We start from the raw sequence: 20,818 nt of genomic DNA, 5'->3' as shown, positions 1-20,818 counted from the left end.
ATCATTGGAAAATATGACCAGCTCCTGCAACTGCACTGCTTACTGACTCCTAAGCAAAATTGGAGTTTTACATCAAATATTAATTCTTCAAAGAAACACCAGTTCATTATTTTTTTTTCTTTATGTGTTCCATGATGATTCAGAAACCACTCTTCTCTCCAGTATTAATGTTTGTTCCATCTGTAACGAGTAAAGATGTGTGGATAAAGGCTTTCTTGAATTCCTTTTCCCTACTCTTATTTAGCAAGCCGATACCATGACAGAAGATTAGCTTTTTGCACCTTGCTCTTTAGACTCATCAGCAGAGGAAATACAATTTCTCTTCGCCTTTGTCATCATCTTCATCATTACAAAGACTTTCAATGTTAGCCCTATCGCTGCTTTTATCACAGCAGATATATAGTGCTAGAGTTTTCTTTAGCATCTCTTCTGTAACACTTAACAATAAATTTCTGAAATTTTCCATGGCTCTTTTATTTTAAAAAATGTTTCTTTTCTATTACTATTCGACTTAGGAATGAACGTGCAGACCATATACGTTTCTTGGCATTGTTGTAGACTTGTATCTTGAGATTGCCTACCTTGTTGGTTAATTCCTTATTTGCCTTCAAAACAATTCTCAAAATTTCGGCTGAAGTGTACTACACGCACTGGACATCAACTAAAATTATTTTAGAGCTTCTTTGGATAAACACATTTTATTACGAACACTCATTGTGTCCTCGCTAAACATTGTACCACTCTCTTGGGCTGTGGTCTGAAACTTGGACTTGTTAAAAAAAACCGCTTAAGACTTTCCGGACATTTGGGTGGTAACCTTCTTTATGTATATGAAAAATAGAGCTGTTTTTTAGGTTTTTTTCTCTGATGACAGATAGACATAGAAGTTACATTTGAGTACATAAAAAGCATGTGTGTCAGTGCTGTATGGAAGAGGTTCTGTTGAACTAAGGTTGGCAAAATCATCTGTTGAACTAAGGTTGGCAAAATCATCTCCAGAGGTTAGTGTTGTAGTGATACTTATTTTTCTGAATTTGCATTATTTTGGGCGAGCAAGTGTTGCATGAAATTACTAAAAAATAAGAACGAAGAAGATTTATTGTTCTTCATATTGGTGTGGAACTGACATTGAAAGCTACCTGGAGGTTTGTCTCAGTTGTTTAAACGTGTCACGTTAGTCACATATATTCACTCATTTCTCAAGAAACTATCCTGTTTTCTTCAAATAAAGTTTTCTAGTGTTTACCTCTACATATATCACACTTTGCGGCAATGCTAAATGGTTTACACTACGAAGGTTCTACTTCTATTCATTTGTTTGAGTTCAGTAACTAGTAACACGTAAATATTTAAATTGCCAAAAATAAAGGCGTTGACACAAGAAAGAAATGAAGAAAAAAACTGAGTTTTTTCTTGAGAAATTATCGCACATATACACTTAATATAAGCACATTACCTTTAATGTAATGAAAAAATATATTTATTCCCTTGATTCACAAATAACTGAGCATGCTCGAAAAACAACTGAAATATGAACCAAATATTACAGAAAGTGCAGATTTGGTGCACTAAAACGAAGCTCACTAACTGGGTTTTGCATTTTTATTATTGCGAGACTAAAGCAATAAGACTATTTAATTTGAAATAATTTATAAGAGTTGGAGATAATACAACATTCAGCTTAATAATAAAATGTTAATACAGCCCATGGTCACAAACACCGCCAAATTTACTATTAATGAAGTTATAAATGTCATCTTTTGGAACCTGTATCATCATATAACCCTCATGATGTTAATACTCACCCAGCGTTTTGCTACACGTAGCTGTTAGTGATAAATCCTGAAATTTACTGTTTTGTATGGCTGACTTTGCTCGAATTTCGTCAAAAACAATCCGTGATGACGAGAAAACCCACTTGAAGAGAAAAAATATATATGTAAAAACGGTTGGTATGGATAGAAGAAACTCAATGTAGAGGAGCGAACAACGTTTCGACCTTCTTCGGTCATCGCCAGGTTCGCAAAGAAAGAAAGAGATAACTGACCAATAGCTGATCACATGTTTGAAAGCGGTTGTGTAATTGAATGCAGGTAGGAATGTAGAGAGCGTGCTTAGATGTTTGATTATATTTATTAATATTGGTATAAAGATGTTCATTTGTATTGGTTTTTTGGGGCTTGAGTTGTTGTATAAGTAAGGTTTCTTTAATTTTGCGTTTGCTTATGTTTGTTTCTTTATTTAGTATTTAAGTGTTTTCTGTGGTTATGTTGTGTTTATTTGATTTGCAGTGTTCGAAAACGTGTGAAGGTGACTTTTTGTGTTCTTTGAATCTGGTTTCAATTTTTCTAGTTGTTTCTTCAATATAGAAGTCGTAGTAGTTATCACATTGTATTTTATAAATAATGTTGGTGTTTTGTTTCTCAGTGTAGTTTTTACATTGTATAGACCTTAGTTTTGTGTCGTGTTTTTAAATAAATTGGGTATTAACTGGAAAAAAAAGGAGGACATAAATCACCCTTCAGTAACCAGGAAGTGTGGAGTGAGTGGATAGTGGTTATTCAGCCATAGAATCCTGGAAAGCTATAAAAATTGTGTAAACCTGATACTTCTGTATCTGCTTGCTATAATCATTTTGAAAACACGATCTACAAACTGTCTAATGACTATGGTAAACAATGGGTCTGTTTGTGATTAGAATAACAAATTAATTCACCAAAGTTTGCACAGTTTTTCCATTTAAATGTTTGCATTAAAAATAAAGTATCCCGTAAAAGTGCAAAATATACATAATTATATTAACTCTTATAGCAAAATATACAAAAACAACAAGGGTATCGGGTTTAATAGTGGGATTCATGAAATATATATTATATATATAACTTAGACAATGTATATGTTTGTTGAAAGTGAACATCAGGGGAACGGACGTTAAAAGAAATTGCCTTTCTCGAGAATAGTTGAGCTGTTCAAGAGATTATCTGGAGAAGAGAAACTGTGCTTGGAGTCATGTTAACCCTAAGTAGGAGCTGCCACAGAGAAATCCCCAGCATAAGATAGTGAATGTGAGTTTAATCCATGGTTAAATATTTATTGTTATAATGAAGTCTAATTTTTACAGTTATTTAGCTATGATAATTCTGCAGTCAGATATTAAGTTTATTAACACGTGGGAACATGTGCCAGTTGGCATCAACCATTCTCTTGTTGTATGTATGTATTTCGAAATTTTCTAGGGAAATAAAGTATACCATTTTGTAATTCTTATGTTGACACTCCCCCGGTTTCAGTTTTTATTTTTCTTCAATGATATCAAGTGTGCTTTATTATGCAATCATTGCTGTTCTGATTGAGGCAATTTCAAAACAGGTATATAGCGTGAAGAAGTTTGACAATAATGCCGTGCATTTTTATATAGGCCTAGAATTTGCACTGGAGAGATACCCTTCTGCCCTCTGTAGATGAAATGAACAACTACTATGGCGTACGGCTTCCGATTTACTGAGGACCGCTTATTTAATATTTTAATAAAATTAATAAACCATCCCATTAATAAAGTGCTATTAATATTTCTTTACTATAATAAATGTAAGTCAACAATATTTTTATTACTTGGATAAAAACCCCAATGGCACAACGGTAAGTCTTCGGACTTATAACGCTACAAAGCGCGTATAGATACCCATGGTAAACGCGGCACAGCTGTGTGTAGTTTCACGATTAACTACAAACAAACAAAACTTATATAAATGTTATGTATTGTCAGTAGTAAGAGACCAACTGGTGGATTTCTAGAGAACTAGTACGCTACAGTTATCCCACAAACTTGATTTACGGATACTGGTGGTTATGATTTGATGTCGGGCTATTTATACAAGAAAATACAAAAACAAAACAAAACTGGTGTTCCATGTAATATCATACTTTATTTATTAATATCCCCACCACTACCAAAACATGAATTTCAGTAGAGAAAAGATAACAGGGATGCGTAATGTGTTCTTTCATTTGCTACTCTCTCTGCTAGTTTAGCCAACTCTACAGCTCATCAGCGGGGATGGTAGAGTTAGGCAACTATAAAAGTTGACTTCCTATAATGGTGAAATATAGATAGGTTTTTTATGTATAGTTTTTGCTCGCCTTTAATTACCTAAATACCTTAAACATTGCATCTGCTTCCAGTATATCCAAAGAGATAACCTACTCAACCAGTCACTGACATCAGTAAAACATTTCACTCTTAATCAGAGTTCTTTAGAACTTGATCATGAAATTTACAATGTAAGCATCCCTGTGTCAATCCACTATGTACAGTTTAGATAAATCAGATAATGGTGCCATAATAACTATATTGTAGGCTATTCGTGAGACTTGAAGACCTTCTTCTCGTGCAGTGATAGTTTAGCATGAAAGCTTGCCTGCTTAAACCTTATGAAATACCAATTATAGCTATGTTGTGCTGGACAACTTTAACCTCTCTGTTTCCAGAGAGCTTTGGTTGGGGTCTTTTAGCGATAGAATTCCTCTTGATGCCCATTTTTTTAAAGTTAGACATGCGCGTATTTTTGTCAGGTTGAGATTTAGTAAAGACAGCTACAAGTTGTACTGTGTGTGTATTCATGTTGAAGACTACGTTTATCGATACCTACCTTACATCTATTATGAATCAGCTTGATTTTTTTTCAGCTGTAGCAAAATGCTGGTAGTAGTGTGTGTAGTGCTTTATTTTCATCAATTTTGTGTTCATTGTTATTCAAGATGTCATGTTCTGCTAAGGTAAACTTCCTCCTATCATCAATTAGTGAAAATGTTGGTGGAATACATGAACTTATTTCCGAGAGTTGCTGAAAGCTAGATGAAGAACAGCACTGATGTTATGAACGTCTTTGTTTTGTGTAGGAAAAAAAGCAACCAAGTGTGTGGAGTGCCCAGCTTCCAAAGGCGTGATAAAGATAGACAGCAAACCCTAAATGCTTTGGAAACAGAAACGATCTATTTAATGATGCCATATCACAGAAGATGCACAAACATCATGGTTTCATGTCCTTAACGTCTCTTTACTCTTTTTTTTTTTTTTTTTCATCCATTAGCTAGGCTTTGCATACTAAGGCATAAATAACTTATTTATTTTCCTCGATGTCTGTACCATTGTATGAAACGTCTTACTGAATATCTTCGTCAAATTAGTTATCCATTGATCTGTTTTCAGCAACAGATAATTTCTTTACCGATTTATTAGCCTTGACAAATGTTTCATCTACTGAAATAAATTTGTGAAATAAATAATAATTTATTCATCCTTTCATGAGCTTTTGTTTAAGAAATTGTGATGTGTATACATTGTAGTTCTCGACATCTGCTTCTTTTAGAAGTTTACAGAAATGTGTTTGAAGAGTTCTCAATACAATGAAAACCTGCTGGTACTCTATTGCAGGCTTTAACTCTTCTATAATGTTTAGCAAATACTTCTAGAAGCAAACTTCCTTCAACAAAGAATTTCTAACTGCTCTAGCACTTCTTAGGTTGATATGTGAAGTGTAATATTCTTTTTTCCTGTGGTGTCTAGCATTCACTACTTGTGACACCCACTAAGTATGTAATCATTTTAATGTCATTACACTCTTCTACAGCTTCAAGTATTTTTATGTACATTATATGTTTATTAGAACCACAAGGAATAACACTCTCACACTGCCATCACCTCTACAAGCTAGATTCTTACGTTTTTCTAATTTCTCTTTTACGTATGTAGGAAAGAATTCAGCACCATTACAGTTTTTTGCAGCAATAGGTGACGTCATAATCTGAGCTATCCTGTTTATGCTTCAAAATGTAGCTGGCAACATCGTTAAGTCAACTTTTTCATGCTAAGAATAAACTGTGCAGTTTGTTCACACCAGGTGTAACCTCATTGTATTTGGCAAAAGTTTGTACACAAATGATGCATACATACTTTTCAAAATACTCTGAAATATATCTATTTAATATATATAATGTACTTTTGATGAGAAGTGTAACCACATTTTTTAAAGCTGATATTCATTTTTCGAGTTTACTGTGTAATCCTTTATCACCCCTCCCCCGTTAGCATTAAATTGGTTTGGGTTCATCTTGTTTGAAAGTCTGATCAGGGATTTATGTAAGTATGCCCATTACATATAATATAATCGGATTCATCGTACAACGTAAGGCAGTACGTGTAAAATATTGATTTTTATCATAACTCATGTGGTTTCTTGATACGATTCAGTGTCAACAACCGTTGAAATGTTGGGGCAAATCATTATCACGAATGCCAGATTGTTCATCTGTTTCAATCAATTTTCGTATTTTTATTTCATCTTTGTGTCTTTGTAGCTTACGTCGACCAGATGTTGATTTTTTCTATTTAAATTTAGGGAACGAATTTATTTCAGTCGGTGTACCGTTAAGAGAAAGTTTTGAGAAAACGTGCATGTTTTAGATAATGCTTTCCTGTTTATTAGTTGTAACCATTCGAGCTTAACTGTTTATTTTTTCAGACAGCAGCACATAAAATTTATAAGGGTTAATTAAACTTACACATTTTTTGTGCTATTCTTCATAAAAATCGCAAACATATTCTTTCCATAAATTTAGTTTTCGGCGATTATTTGAGCATCCACTGACGGCACCTGAAAACTTTGTATATTTTTACTATTCACTACAGATTACGTAATTATACCGATACTGTTTTAATTAAAGAAGTGCTTTTTCGTTTCACTAACGCAATTGTGATCGGACCACGTGATTGATTTATGACAACGCACATGAAAGTTAGGGCAATTGTAGATATACCTGCCGAAGGATACGTTAAAATTACATAGTTTTGGTTCATCTTAATAATAAAAGTATGTACACGTTCGTTTTGATTCTTTAACGGAAAAAGTTACTGCGCAAGTGAATTCCGACAACTCGAGGACACTGCTTTAAAATCGGGTATTGTATCAACAGATCAATGTAACCTTCTTACGTAGGAGAGGCCCGGCATGGCCATGTGGTTAAGGCACAAGACTCGTAATCTGAGGGTCGAGGAGTCAAATCCCTGTCGCACCAAACATGCTCGCTCCTTCAGCGGTGGGGGCGTTATAATGTTACGATCAATCCTACTATTCGTTCATTAGAGTAGCCCAAAGTTAGCGGTGGGAGGTGATGACTAGCTGTCTTACTTCTATTCTTATACTACTAAATTAGGGACAGCTAACGCCGACGGCCCTCGTGTAGCTTTGCGCGAAATTCAAAACAAAACAAACAAAACATAGGAGAGTAAAATAATATATTACTATTTACTTTGTTATGCACCTGTCTTTTTAATGATGAGTTGTTACGTTAATACTGAATGTTTTGTTTGTTTGTTTGTTTTGCATTTCGCGCAAAGCTACACGAGGGCTATCTCCGCTAGCCGTCCCTTAATTTAGCAGTGTAAGACTCTTGGGCTACTCTTTTACCAACGAATAGTGGGATTGACTGTCACATTATAACGCCCCCACGGCTGAAAGGGCGAGCATGTTTGGTGTGACGGGGATTCGAGCCCGCGACCTTTGGATTACGAGTTGAGCGCCTTAACCCCTTGGCCATGCCGAACATACTGAATGCTACATCTGAAGATGGATTCTGATAATATTTGTCTTCTGACATCACAATTCACGGCCAATGTAAACATAAATAATCGATTTCGAGGTAATAGAAAACGTGGTCCTTATATCAATCGTGTGTAATAATACTAAGTGTGAATATTTACATAATCTAGTCAAAAGCACTGTGAATTAGATCGTAACTCGTGCATGCTATGTAATCAACACATAGAATAGTTTAATTATTTACTTATTATTGAAAAATTATTGGACGTGGTGATACAATCTTCCAATCAGTCGTTTCGTACCCATACGCTATATATGAGCAGAAAAACTCATCAAAAGTTCTCCATACATTGTATTAATATTAATAATCCCAAATCCACGTATAAACATTTAACTAGCGAAAAGGGACATTTTCATATGTTTAGGCCATCCTATCTATTAAATTAAATTGAACACTAAAAACCTTTATCGTTCAATTATTTATCAAGCCTTCACTTAAGCACTTAAATTAACTGCATCTACTACATCTGAAAGCAGCCCATTTCAAAGACTAACCACAATGAAACACAAAGCTTAGCTGAAGACGACTCAGCCTGCAGAAATTTATTTGTCTTACCATTAAATCCCCCTCCTAAAACACGATACATCAACACTATCAATTCTTTTTACAATCTTAAACACCTTGTCCAAATTTCCTGTAGCGTTTCTTTTTTTCAATACATAATAACTTCAGAAGTCTTAAAATAGCCAATTATAACAACCTTTTAATCCCAGGTGTCATTTTAGTAACTCTTCTTTGAACCATTTCCAACAATGGAATCTCCTTTCAAAGTTTAGAATCCAAGATGGAACCAGTTACTCTAAATGTTTCATAACCAATGGCATTAAAATGTCTTTAGACTCATATTAAATATTTCTGTAGATAAGATACAATCCATAATATTATTTTCCCTACAATAACAACATTGTTTGGATGGCTTAAATGAGTGATAAAGCCAAAACACCAAGATCTTTTTTTTCCATAACACTGTTAAAGTTGTTCCCATCAAAATTGAACTCATAATTCAAATTGTATTATCTCAGAAGAATGTATTATAATTAAAAGTCATCTACCCCTTATTTATTCACTAAATTCATCATATAATCAAAATCCTTTTGTAGAGCAGTAACATCCTCCTCATAGCTAACAATAACCAAAACCTTAATGTTATTTTATCAACAAATTTGAACGATATGTTAACCATTTCTTTTTCTGTTTCATTGATGTAAATCAAACAGAACAAAAGTCCTAACACTGAGTCCTGAGTTATTCCACTCATTATGTTAATCCAATTTCATTGAACTCTGTTTATAACAACTCTATTTTTTTCCTTCTAGCCAGTTTTTTGTCTAATAAGCCACTTATTCCCACAAAGATAATTGTTTTAACAAGGCTTTTATGTGGCACCTTATTAAATGCTTTGTGAAAATTCAGACACACCAAATTTACATCTATATTCTCAATTGCATAAACAGTAACTTATTTAAAAGAATCTCAAAAGATTAGTAAGGCAAGATTTTTTCCAGTGAAAGCATGTGGACTATACAAAAATATTTTAAAACTTTTCTTAAGGAGTTTTTGAAGCATCTTTTATCAGACCTTCGAAAATTTTTCACAGAATCTCTCATCATTGGATACAGATAAAATTTTTATATCTGAAATGCTTTTCCTTAATTTTATCCTTTGTGAGCCATGATTTTTTTTATTTGCAAGTACCCTTTTTTGTCTATAAGGAACACATCTATCTATTTGATCTGTATCTCCAACTAATTCAGCTGTTCAATTTACAGCCAATAATTTCTGTGGTTCGAAATGTGGAGTCAAAATCTTACTATTTCTTATTCCCATATACAGCAAAACATCAGTCTACTTTAGCACCAAAATATTTCTCAACCTCTACCTTATTAACCATTTATTTATTTATTAGAAGTTAACAATAATTCTAAAATAACATTGTTCCTAGTAGGTTCTCTACTCAGTTGTTGAAGATAACCATTTTGAACAGTTTCTAAACATGTTTTTCTCTTCCGTTGACTATAATATTTCACAACTTATGTCTAAAATTAAAATATTCTGTAATTATAACTTCATTAACAACTGAATTTTATTTCTCACTAATTTCATTTGGTGATCTGTAACAAATTGCATCTAAAAGTTTTTTTTCCCCTTATAACCACTTACAGAAATCCAAATACATTCTATCTCATTGTTTTATAAGCTTTGATATTTTCAACTTGTACAGGGTGCAACTCACGTTTTACATATCAAATAAATACTTTATTTTCTCTATCCCTATTAAATAACTTGTAGCCTTGTATTTATTTCAAAGAGTTTTCTGTCATCAGAATTGTGTACATTTAGCCAGGTTTCTGATGTTTTCATTATGTCAATATACTCTGTTTTGACGAATGTTCTAAGGTCACCCATTCTGTTTCTTATACCTCTAGCAATGTGATAAAAAAGAATTTAGCTTGTAGCTGAAACTGCCTTTTCAATTCTTCTTGCACTATATCCTTCCCTATGTATATATTTTTTGTTTGTTTGCAGTTCTGGCCCCCTCTACTGTTAAATCTTAAAATTACCCTTACAGTTGGGTTAATAGCTCTTGAAAATAAGTAATATTTAAATGTCAACAACCTACTAAAAAAAACTTTTTCCCCTAAACATGTAAAGAAAAACTTAGAGCAACTGCCAACAGCTGAAGTATTGTTCAAAAACCTTCTTAAGTATCTACAACATCCAAGAACCATACATGCATGTGAATCTGTACCTGAATCAAAGTTGAAGGAAACTATGCTTAACACATCATTCCACTATTTTTTCTGCTTCAGTTATCTAGTCTTGAGCCTCCTATGGCTTTTCACCATTTAAAGTCCTTGCATATTTGACTTAAAAGAGGTGTGGCTCTTACCATTAAAAGGTTATGTACAGACTAGTATTCTACTCTTTGAATATCTTTAAATTTCTCCAATTGCTTACAGATAAGCAATTTTCCTATTCATTCTACAGGATGGCCCGTAAGTCCCTACCCATCCATATGTTATTATGTTATATTTAATTATGCATGTATTATAAATTTGTTTCTTTTTTTCAGAGAAATATGGCCGATGTAAGCCCATTTACACTTGAAGAGCATATTGTGACAAGTGCGTGGGTACACGAGTGCAAGAATACTGGTGACACCACACAAATACACTGGATACATAAGATATATGGATGGGTAGGGACTTATGGGCCACCTTGTACTATGCTTTAATAATTTAATTCTTTAAACTTATAATATTTTGTTTGTTCTGCTAGAATTATTTTCATGATGTCATAATAATTCTCACTATACCCTATAAAATTTCCAGTCTATTTATAAAAGTGAATAACAATGTGGTTCAAATTAATTTTTAGCCAAAGACAGATGTTATCGGATGCTGTCATCTTCAGATAGATAAACCATTTTTTTTGGCTGGGTCCTAAGGACATCTCTGCTTGTGTTTAAGAAGTTAAAAAGCAAATTATAATTTAAACGTATTGTGGAGACAGTATTTGTAGTTGAAATACCAACGTTCATAAGAAAAAAAATTTAAGTACGAATACTCAGGTTTTTGTAATTAAAACATTTAAGTCATGTCAGAATTTCAAATGAATGTTGCAAATCCATAACTGTAAAACATTTACACGTTTAACTTAAGAACAAAAAACTAATATAAATCATCAATAGGGTTTGTAGAATTACATTATAGTGAACTAATGAGTATCCTATTTTTTGTTTTATTACCTAAGCTGAAAATTCTACCTATAATGAGGAAACTGATGACAAAAATAGCTGTGATTTAGTATTTACTTTACCTATAGTTTCATTGACTTTAAAGAACTTATACTGAAAAATTATCTTAATGTTTTAATACATATTAAAATTATAATCTGAAAAATTATCCTTCCACCTGTTAAGGAATAGTACATTCATAGGTGAGTTAAAAGTAAAGACAATTTGAGCATAATAACTTCTTCCTTTTAATCACAAGCTAGAGACATATTGTCAGTTTTGTTCTATGAAAAATATTAACAACTTGCTCCCTATATAAGTTTACTGGAAAGCCACTCAGAGATAAAGTAAAATTGTATGTTTGTTCTTTCACATTAGAATAGAAAATATATCTAAGTATGCTCTGCAGGATTTGAAAGTTCAGAATAATGATGACTTGCATAAGTGGTGAAGTAGGAATTTTTACATTTGCTGCTAAGCACAGAAGCTGAAAAAAAATTACAATTAATTAATTAATTGAAATAGTTTTTACCTTCAGCTTGGAACAAACTTCAAAATCACAAATATGCTCCTGTTGTTTTTTATAGGCAGTAAAAATGTACATAAAAGTTGTATGTTTTCTAATTTATTAACCACACTTGACAAGTTACAAAAAAAAAATCTTAGTAACCTTTAACTATCCTAAGAGTAAATTTACAGGTTTTTATAAAAACAACAACAACAGGTATGTTTCATTTTGAACAGACATAATTTGGGCCCTTTTAATTAAAATTCTATGTACAAATAATTTGAAAACTGTATTAAAAACATGTTTAAATTAACCATGAAAGGATTATAAATACATTTCTATAACTTATTTGTTTTTGTAAGTTTAGCATTTATTTATTACTCAATCTTATACATACTTCAGTTTAACATTTAAAAACCAGAGTGGTTACCAAAAGTTAAATTTTGACTTTTGAGCTGAATAATTTGTTTGAATTTGATGTTATAAAATCTTTAATATATTGTCACTGCTTCCTCAGTATTGGAAACTCCTTAAATTCAATATTTTAACATAAACATCCATGAATTTCAAAGTTTGAAAATATATTTCCAATTTTATAACTTTTATCAACAACTTCTTGTTATAGAATATAAAAAAGCCACATCAAATGTTTTATTTAACATGTACTGAAACATAAACATTATTAATTGGGTCAGTATATAAATGTATTATGTACATAGGAGGTATGGAGTATGTGGGAGCCTCCAGAAAAACATAATATAGGTTTATAAACCTTTTCATTTTCACATTAACTATCTTGTCTCCACTTCCAAAAATAAAACTGAGGTCAAATGATTATGGAAAACATTCTTTTAAATCATAAGTTTTTTGTGTTTTTTTTACAAAGAGAAACAATAATGTAAAAGGAATTCAAATGCATTCAAGGACATAATTTCATAATATTGCAAAAGGTACATACAAAAATATTTGAAATGGTTGACCACCTATGAATAAGAAAACCATCTTCAAAAATGTTTATTTTTGAATATACTAAACTATAACACTTTTCTTTGAAAGATTTTTTATGTTACTCAATAGCTTAATATAACAATCATACAAAATAAACACTGAAATAAAAATATGGGAAAACATACGTCAAGTTTGATTCGATTTACTGAAAACAAATGACAAAAACTCAAATTAAGCAAGTTCTATTGTAACAGTATGAGAATTATCACAAACTAATGATATTAGCAACAGAAATACACAAAGTTTAATTTCACATTAATGAACAGTGAAGTGCAAGCTTCAATGTTTACTTTCCCCAAGGGTGCATGGGTAAGAATAGCTTTGAAGAACCAAATGGTTCCTTATCATCTATAGGTTATGTCATGACTAATTAGATATAAATTATGAAGCATACCTAGGAATATTGGAATAATTCCATGAAAACGTTTGTTACAATAGGCATAAATCTTTTGTTGTATGCCTGCCCTTACCATATTTTCTATTTATACCTAACACTGGTATAGCTGTAGGTACATGGAATGCAACAGCCATGAATATTTTGTCTAAATTTAAAGCATATATCCCCCCCTCCTCTCAGTCACTAAGGCCATGCTTAGCCTAACATTAACAGTATATGTCATGATGAATTTAATGACAATCTATAGACTCACACAATTCAGTTTATAAACAAATATATCTACTATTATCTGCTAATGCACTCATTCTTTTATGATAAAAGGAGTCTTATAATCTGAAGTAGTCTTTTAAACCTAAACATTTTGAAGAGAATTAACAGTGCTACAAAATGTGTACAGTAAATGAAAGTGAGTCTAAATTCTGGAAACTTCTACTATAGCTTCTCTGTACAAAATCTCTAAACTGCACTTTAGCTCATGTGAGAGTTCATGTTGACAGAATTTTATAATTTTCCTGATATGACACAAATGCTCATCTAATGTTAAGTAATAGCTATGCACAGTTATAGTATTATAACAGGTATAGACTTGTACAGCAAATTAGCTGCTGGCCATCAGAGCTGTATACACCTATAGATTATGTTTAGATACATATTCAAGCATTTGCCACCTGTAATAATTCACATGTACATATAAAGAAGAAACTAATACTTTCAACTCATAAAACTTCCCAAGATTTAGCACACACAAAAGATGTTATTGTGAAAAAATTCCATAGTTTTATGTCCATGTCTCAAACATTTCTCATATCAAAGCATTTATTTTTTCATGAAATAAATGGCTATTAATACATGCTTTTAGGTTAATGTGCCAATATCATCTGGTACAAGAATAACTTTTGTTGTAAGTTAAAATACATTAACTGAGGTACCTGCTGATATTTATGAACTATAACATAATTGTACCTTTTTTCTATGTGAAAGATCCTTTTTGTATATGTTTAGTAATTAGTGCACTATCTAATACAATATAAAAAATAATATTGTTTTCTTGTTCATGTCTCAAGGTACCTTGTTGATAACAATGAAATATGAAGGTCAACACATATGTTCAACACTATGTGAAACAATTCTTGTTTTGGGGAGGAATGACTAACTATGACAAGTGATGTGGATGCCAGTAACAAGTGTTTACCGTTTCTGCACCTGAAAAAGCCTGTGATAAACCACAGTTGGATTTACTGCTTATGATAATAGTTGTACTGCACATTAATGTTACACACTCACACTTAAAAAAAAAATGCATTATTTGCATGTTATTTGTTAGAACAGCTTACATTTTGTACCAGTGATATAAAACAATTTTAATGCACATAAACTACTAGACAAAAACCTGTGTTTTAAGTAGCATCAAACAGACATTCAACAAATGTGAATACAGAAAAATAAACTGATGTGAAGAAACAAGTGAAAGAAATTTACTATACATAAATTCATCTTTTCTAAATATAACTCTGACCTTTATGTAAGAGTTCATTAAAACAGTAAATATAAAACAATTAACCTTTAAAAGAAAAGGATTTTGTAGAGGGCAGAATTATTAAAAAATATGAACACGTGTTTATTACTACCCATTTTTTAGTTACAGCTAAGTTTGATCAATTGAAACTTTTGGCTCATGAGACTTGAATGAATTATGTCCATCATTATTACGTGCAGCCTCTTTATAACTGTGGAACATTGCCACATGTTCTTGAAGAAGAGCTGTAGAGTAAAACCCAAGTCCACAGTTTAAGCATATGTGTTGTGCTCGAAGGACATGAGCTCGTGTCTTACAGTGTCTGTTTAAATCGGAACGTGTCACTCCATTGTAGTTACAAGTTTGACAAAGGTGTTCTTTTATGCCTTACAAGAAAAAAAAACAAAAAATTATTAACAGCTATGAAAAAGCATATTCAGAACGTATATTAAACATTCCATTGGTAATTACTTTTCACTACTTTAAACATGCATAAAAACTTTAAAAATAAGCATCTTGGATCAGTCATCTGAAGTTTGGAGAAAAGCTTTCTAAATTGTTTTTTTTTAATTTAATTTGAAAAATGATATAAACCAATTACTAAAACTATGTACACATGATAAAAGAAGGCATTTAAGATATATGCAAGTTCCATTTGAGAATGAAGGTTTTACATTATTTTAATGAATAAGCACTTAGAGAGATAAATGTAATTTTTGTTTTAGTATAAACAAATGTGTGTCACATTTTATGTCTTTGTAATAAAGTTTTTTATAATAATTTCAGAAACATGTTACAGTTTGTTTGGGGTGAAAATGAAAAGCTGCCAGGGACAGAAATAACAAAATAAAATACATTCAGTTGAATGAAAGACATCAAGAAGATTTCATTCCCTCATGTAAAGTTGTATTTTCTCATGAATTGTTTTCTCATTTATTTCATGCAAAATATTCACTTTCATTGGTCATTACTAAAGAAATATGAATGGACCTTGTATTTCTGATCAAGAAAGCAAACTAAAAAGATGAAATTCCTCAGGGGTGTAATGTTTCAGTCTCTGGCTGCTTTCAGATCGTTTTAGTTAAGTGGGAATAAAACTGAATTACATTACAAATACTACTGACTTCTAGTGGTTGTGTGGAAAGCAGTAGCTGTGACATAAAATTTTTTAACAATTTGTTCTTTAAGAGTTTTCTTCCATCATACAAGTTGTTTGATCCAGAGGTAAAAAAGAACCAGTAACAGAAAACATTCATTTCTCAATATAATGACAAACATTTTGCTCAGAATCTTGAAACAAACTGTTTGGCCTGGAGATACAATGCATTCAAAAATTCTTAAGTGGGAAATAAACTATATTTTTGTGTTATTTAATAAATCTATATATGTTGTTAACAAAAAACTGCCATCACCAAGGCAGAAAAAGACTTAACCTTCTAAAAAAAATTCATCTCTTAGATTAATTATAAAGAAGTTGTTTATATAAGTAAACAATTTAATTATCATGATTCATTAATATATAAATTATAATACTAAATTACATATTGCAATTAAGAATCAGGTTTGATTCATGTAGCATGTGTACAACACTTCCTTACCTTTGAACATCTAAAACCTTAATACTATCAGCAAATTTAAATAATTTATTGACACTTCTATTATCAGTGTCATTGATGTAAACAAGAAAAGGTCCAAACACTGAGAATCATATATATGATTAAAAAACAAGAGATCTGTTGATCCATCTGAGTTGCCACATCCACTAAACCAAACAATTACAAAAATCTTAGCTTGTCATTGTATTGCAATTCTTTTATCCCAAGTATTATTACAGTAGTCCTTGCATGAACCATTTCCAATAATTCAATGTCTTTCCTAAAGTAAGGAGCATGAAATTAAATGAAATACTCCAAATGTAGTCTAACAAATGACCTATACAATAAAATTATGACCTCTCTAGACTTGTATTCAATATTTCTGTAGCTACAACCCAAAATTCTATTTGCCCTAACACTTACACCACCACATTGTCTGGATGGCTTAAGAGACTGATCACCTAGAGCTCAAATATCTTTTTTCTTCTATAATACTGTTAAGGTTACTCCTATCACAATCATATTCATAATTCAAATTATGATATCCCACAAATATTACTTTGCATTTATTGTACTTAAAACCACTTGTCATTTATTCACTAAATATACCAAATCCTTTTGTAAAACAGTAGCACACTCCTTACAGCCAGTAATACCCAAAACCTTAATACCATCAGTAAACTTAAATAATTTACTGACATTTCTATTATCTGTGTCATTGATGTAAACAAAAAGAAGCAATGGTCCAAACATTAAGCCTTGAGCTATCTTACTTTTGACATTAATCCAGTTTGATTGAAGTTCATTTATAATAACCCTCTGTTTTCTTCTAATGAGCCAGCCTATTCACCACACATACAACTATAATTTTTAAAAGCCTCTTACATGGAAATCGTCAAATGTATTATGAAAATTCGGATACATATAATACACACCAATGTCTTCATCTACATGAGCATTAACCTCTTTAAAGAATGACAAAATATTTGTAAGGCAAAATATTTTCCTAGTTAACTATGCTGAATATTTAACAAAATTTTGAACTTTGAATACTTTGACAGTGTATCATACACAGGTTTAATAAAAGATGGACTGATTATGGGCCTGTTATACTTATGATAAATGCCATCATTGTCAGTGTGGAAAAAATCTGAAATGCTACTTAAGGAATGAAAAATGAATGGGTCTACATCAGTTAAAAATTGTTATGAAACAATACTAAATATTACAGAATTATTTATTCCATAGAGATTGTTATATTTTACAGAAAAGGCTTAAAATGTATGTGTTATCCCTCAATATTTATATTACTTACAAGGTTTACTAAATAGCAGTGTATGTTTAAGATTTCACATTTATGATGTTTATATGCTCAGTGTTGAATACTAATCCAATTTACATGCTTTTATGTGTATTACTATTGTGTGTTAATATTACTGTGTGATTTATATACATGAAAAATATTTGGCTTGCACCCTATACACAGCCTCACATTCAAATCAAAGGAGTTTTTGTATGCATTAAAATGAAGACCTATTGATAGAGTACACATTTTCTGCCTGCTCCCCAAAATATCTGGCATACATATTTCATTAATAGTAAATATTATCACTGATAACAATGGAAGAGATTTAGGCATATGTTATTATTTGAGAATTAACACAAGGCAACTATAACAGAGTATTGTTGTGGTGCTCTAAAACTGATATCTTTTAGTCCTTGTATATTTGTACATGAGAAGCATTCTGTCATTTCTCCTTGAGTATTTGAGGTTTCAATCCTTGTTTCCCAGAATACCCTTTTTATTTTATATTTTACAGCTTTATTTGCTGATTCATTCTTATATACAGTACAGTAAAGCAATCACAGTATTTTCTTACTACAATTTCAAAGTGACAAAGCATTTTATAGTTATATACAGTTACTAGATTGTTCAATGTTCTACAGTTTACTGGTTTTTGAGATGTGTAAGTTTGATTAGATGATATGAACACATATGTAAAAAAAAGGATTACAAGAAAACACTAAAACACTCAACACTACTGTATGCATTTTCTTTTATCTGCAATTACAAGGATGTCAGTATCTTTCAAAGAAAACTATGAAGCTAAAATCTAAAAACATTTGTTTTTAGGTGCTGCATTACATCATTACCAAATAACAGCAAGATTAACCCTTTCACAATGTGTCACAGTTCAAAGGCCATGTCATAATGTTTGTTAATTTGCATGCAATATTTTATTGAAGTTCTATTTTATGAATTTATGACAATAGCTTGGAATCAAATTGTAGATTATGATTCAAACTTTAATATTATATACAATTAATATCTTACTTTAAAAGTAAATATTAAAAGAACACATGTAAATGCAGATTTAAGTGAGTCATGTGGTATGTTGAATGCAGTACTGTTTAAAATTAGATGTTTGTGATGTCAAAATACTAAGTCAATAGTTTTGTACAAATTAGGAACTCAAATAACTAATATTATCAAGTTAGAATATAAGATTAAAACCTCATATCATTTTATTTTACTGTGATAAGGCTTATGTACCAAATCATACATGGTGGCCCCATTCAAATCTTTCCACTTTTTGAAATGGTCCCTTATATACACTTCAATATTTGACATGTGAATAACCAATCAACAGTTTAGAATGTCCTTAGAGGACTTTTCCCCCACCATTTTAATCTTTGAAAACACTAGCATGTTCTTTTGATCCAAGATTTCAATGAGGTAAGTACTGTTTTTAGTGTGCTTAAAGTTTTGTATTTTTAAATTTTAAATAAATCTTAGTTACTAAGCTTAATAAATTATGGTCAAATTCTATGGTATCAGTATAGTTATTCATTATTTTTTTGGTTATTCAAGTGTATATACAAGGCCTAAAATTTTTTTTTTGATATCCTCCATGTGCAAAATTTTAAAAGGTTTAGCAATTTATATCCAGCAGTAACAGAGTACAAAGGTCATAGTGAGAAGAGATAATTGTTTGTTTTACTCCTTGATTTGCTGTTCTATATTTTAAGAAAAATAAGTTTACTAATTCATTTCTAAACATTAATAATCTATATAATGCATAATAATAAATAAAATGTGAAAGGCTAAAGGCCACTTTTATACTGACCTGAGTGCATATGCACAGCATTAACGTAAGCTATGTAATATTAGGTAGGCATCACTGGAAGGTCAGTATAATAAATAATACATTTATATGTTCATATATAGTGTTATGAGACTTAAGCTGATGTTGTTGTTGTTGTTGTTGTTTTGAATTAAGCACAAAGCTACACAATGGGCTATCTGTGCTCTGCCCACCACGGGTGTCAAAACCCCGTTTTTAGCGTTGTAAGTCCACAGACATACTGCTGAGCCATTGGGGGGCGAGACTTAGGCTACTTAGACTAAACATTTGTATTTTCTTGTTATAATGTATAGTCATTCTAGCACAAAAAAGCATAATTTACATTCATTTCCTATTTTCTTTATGTTGGATACAAAGTTGCTCAAGTGACATACCCCAAACAGTAAGAGTATAGAAAATAACATAAAATATAAAGTTTTGCTGAAACAAACATTTGAAATGTATTTAGGAGCTTTAAGAGATTACATGAATAACATTTGAGATTTTAGGGATGAAGAACAGTTTTTAATCATAACATAAAATCACTTTGCACTCAGACTAGTAACAAGAGACTACATTTTCACAAACAAATCTTTAGTAAAAATATTTTAACATCTGATTTTTTGCATACATAATAGCTGTAATCTTTACTAGCAGTCTACCAAATTTTGTGAAGATACATATGCTATATCAAGTTATAGTGCAAATACTTAAAATGTGCAAATGTAAAGACAAACTCGTGTATATTATACTGAGCCTGATGTGAAAGAGTTAACATGTTTACTGATTCACAAACCTGAATATATACTTAGTTATCATAGCTCTAGCAAAATCTGAACTTGGAATGAAGTACAAAAACTATCACATTCTGAAACCTCACTTGTACCTCACATTTGGTTTTAATTACAATTTTATAGTAGTTAATACTGTTATTGTATAAAACCTTATTAAGCTTATATTTTAACTACTAAGGGTATTATATAATAAGTCCCTGAAAATATCAACAGGTAGTATACAGAATGTGCATGCATATACTATTACTGTTGCATCTAAATGGCAAGTACATAGAGTTTTAATTAAGATTTTATATGTTGTAATTCAGGTAGTGTGATGAAGTCTGAAACTACTAAGTAAAACATCATTCTAAAATTGAAAAGTTTAATGGTTAGGAGATGTGTTAAAAATCATCACAAGATTTACCTTAAGTTGAAATCATCATCTACTGCTAGTATTATGCACCTACCAGTTAAGAAATTATTATCAATATCTTAAGA

General features: G+C 31.2%; 1 protein-coding gene and 1 long non-coding RNA gene across 14 annotated transcripts in view; one reads left to right on the top strand and one right to left on the bottom strand.

The window, feature by feature from the left end:
- The first annotated feature begins 2,973 nt into the window (after window positions 1-2,973).
- LOC143255287 (uncharacterized) lies at window positions 2,974-14,510 on the top strand. Its single transcript, XR_013030514.1, has 3 exons — window positions 2,974-3,065; window positions 10,733-10,858; window positions 14,373-14,510. It is a non-coding gene; the product is annotated as an uncharacterized LOC143255287 (long non-coding RNA).
- The window catches only part of LOC143255285 (uncharacterized), a 69,050-nt gene continuing 60,236 nt past the window's right edge, over window positions 12,005-20,818 (bottom strand). For all 13 annotated transcript variants that reach the window (XM_076510723.1, XM_076510724.1, XM_076510714.1 and 10 more), the window contains one exon: window positions 12,005-15,210. In XM_076510723.1, coding sequence (XP_076366838.1) covers window positions 15,180-15,210 — 31 coding nt within the window. In that variant the 3' untranslated portion in view covers window positions 12,005-15,179. The remainder of the gene's footprint in view (window positions 15,211-20,818) is intronic.

This window comes from Tachypleus tridentatus, chromosome 7, assembly GCF_004210375.1.
Source record: "Tachypleus tridentatus isolate NWPU-2018 chromosome 7, ASM421037v1, whole genome shotgun sequence".
Taxonomy (NCBI): domain Eukaryota; kingdom Metazoa; phylum Arthropoda; class Merostomata; order Xiphosura; family Limulidae; genus Tachypleus; species Tachypleus tridentatus.
This window is presented reverse-complemented; position numbering and strand designations above follow the sequence as displayed.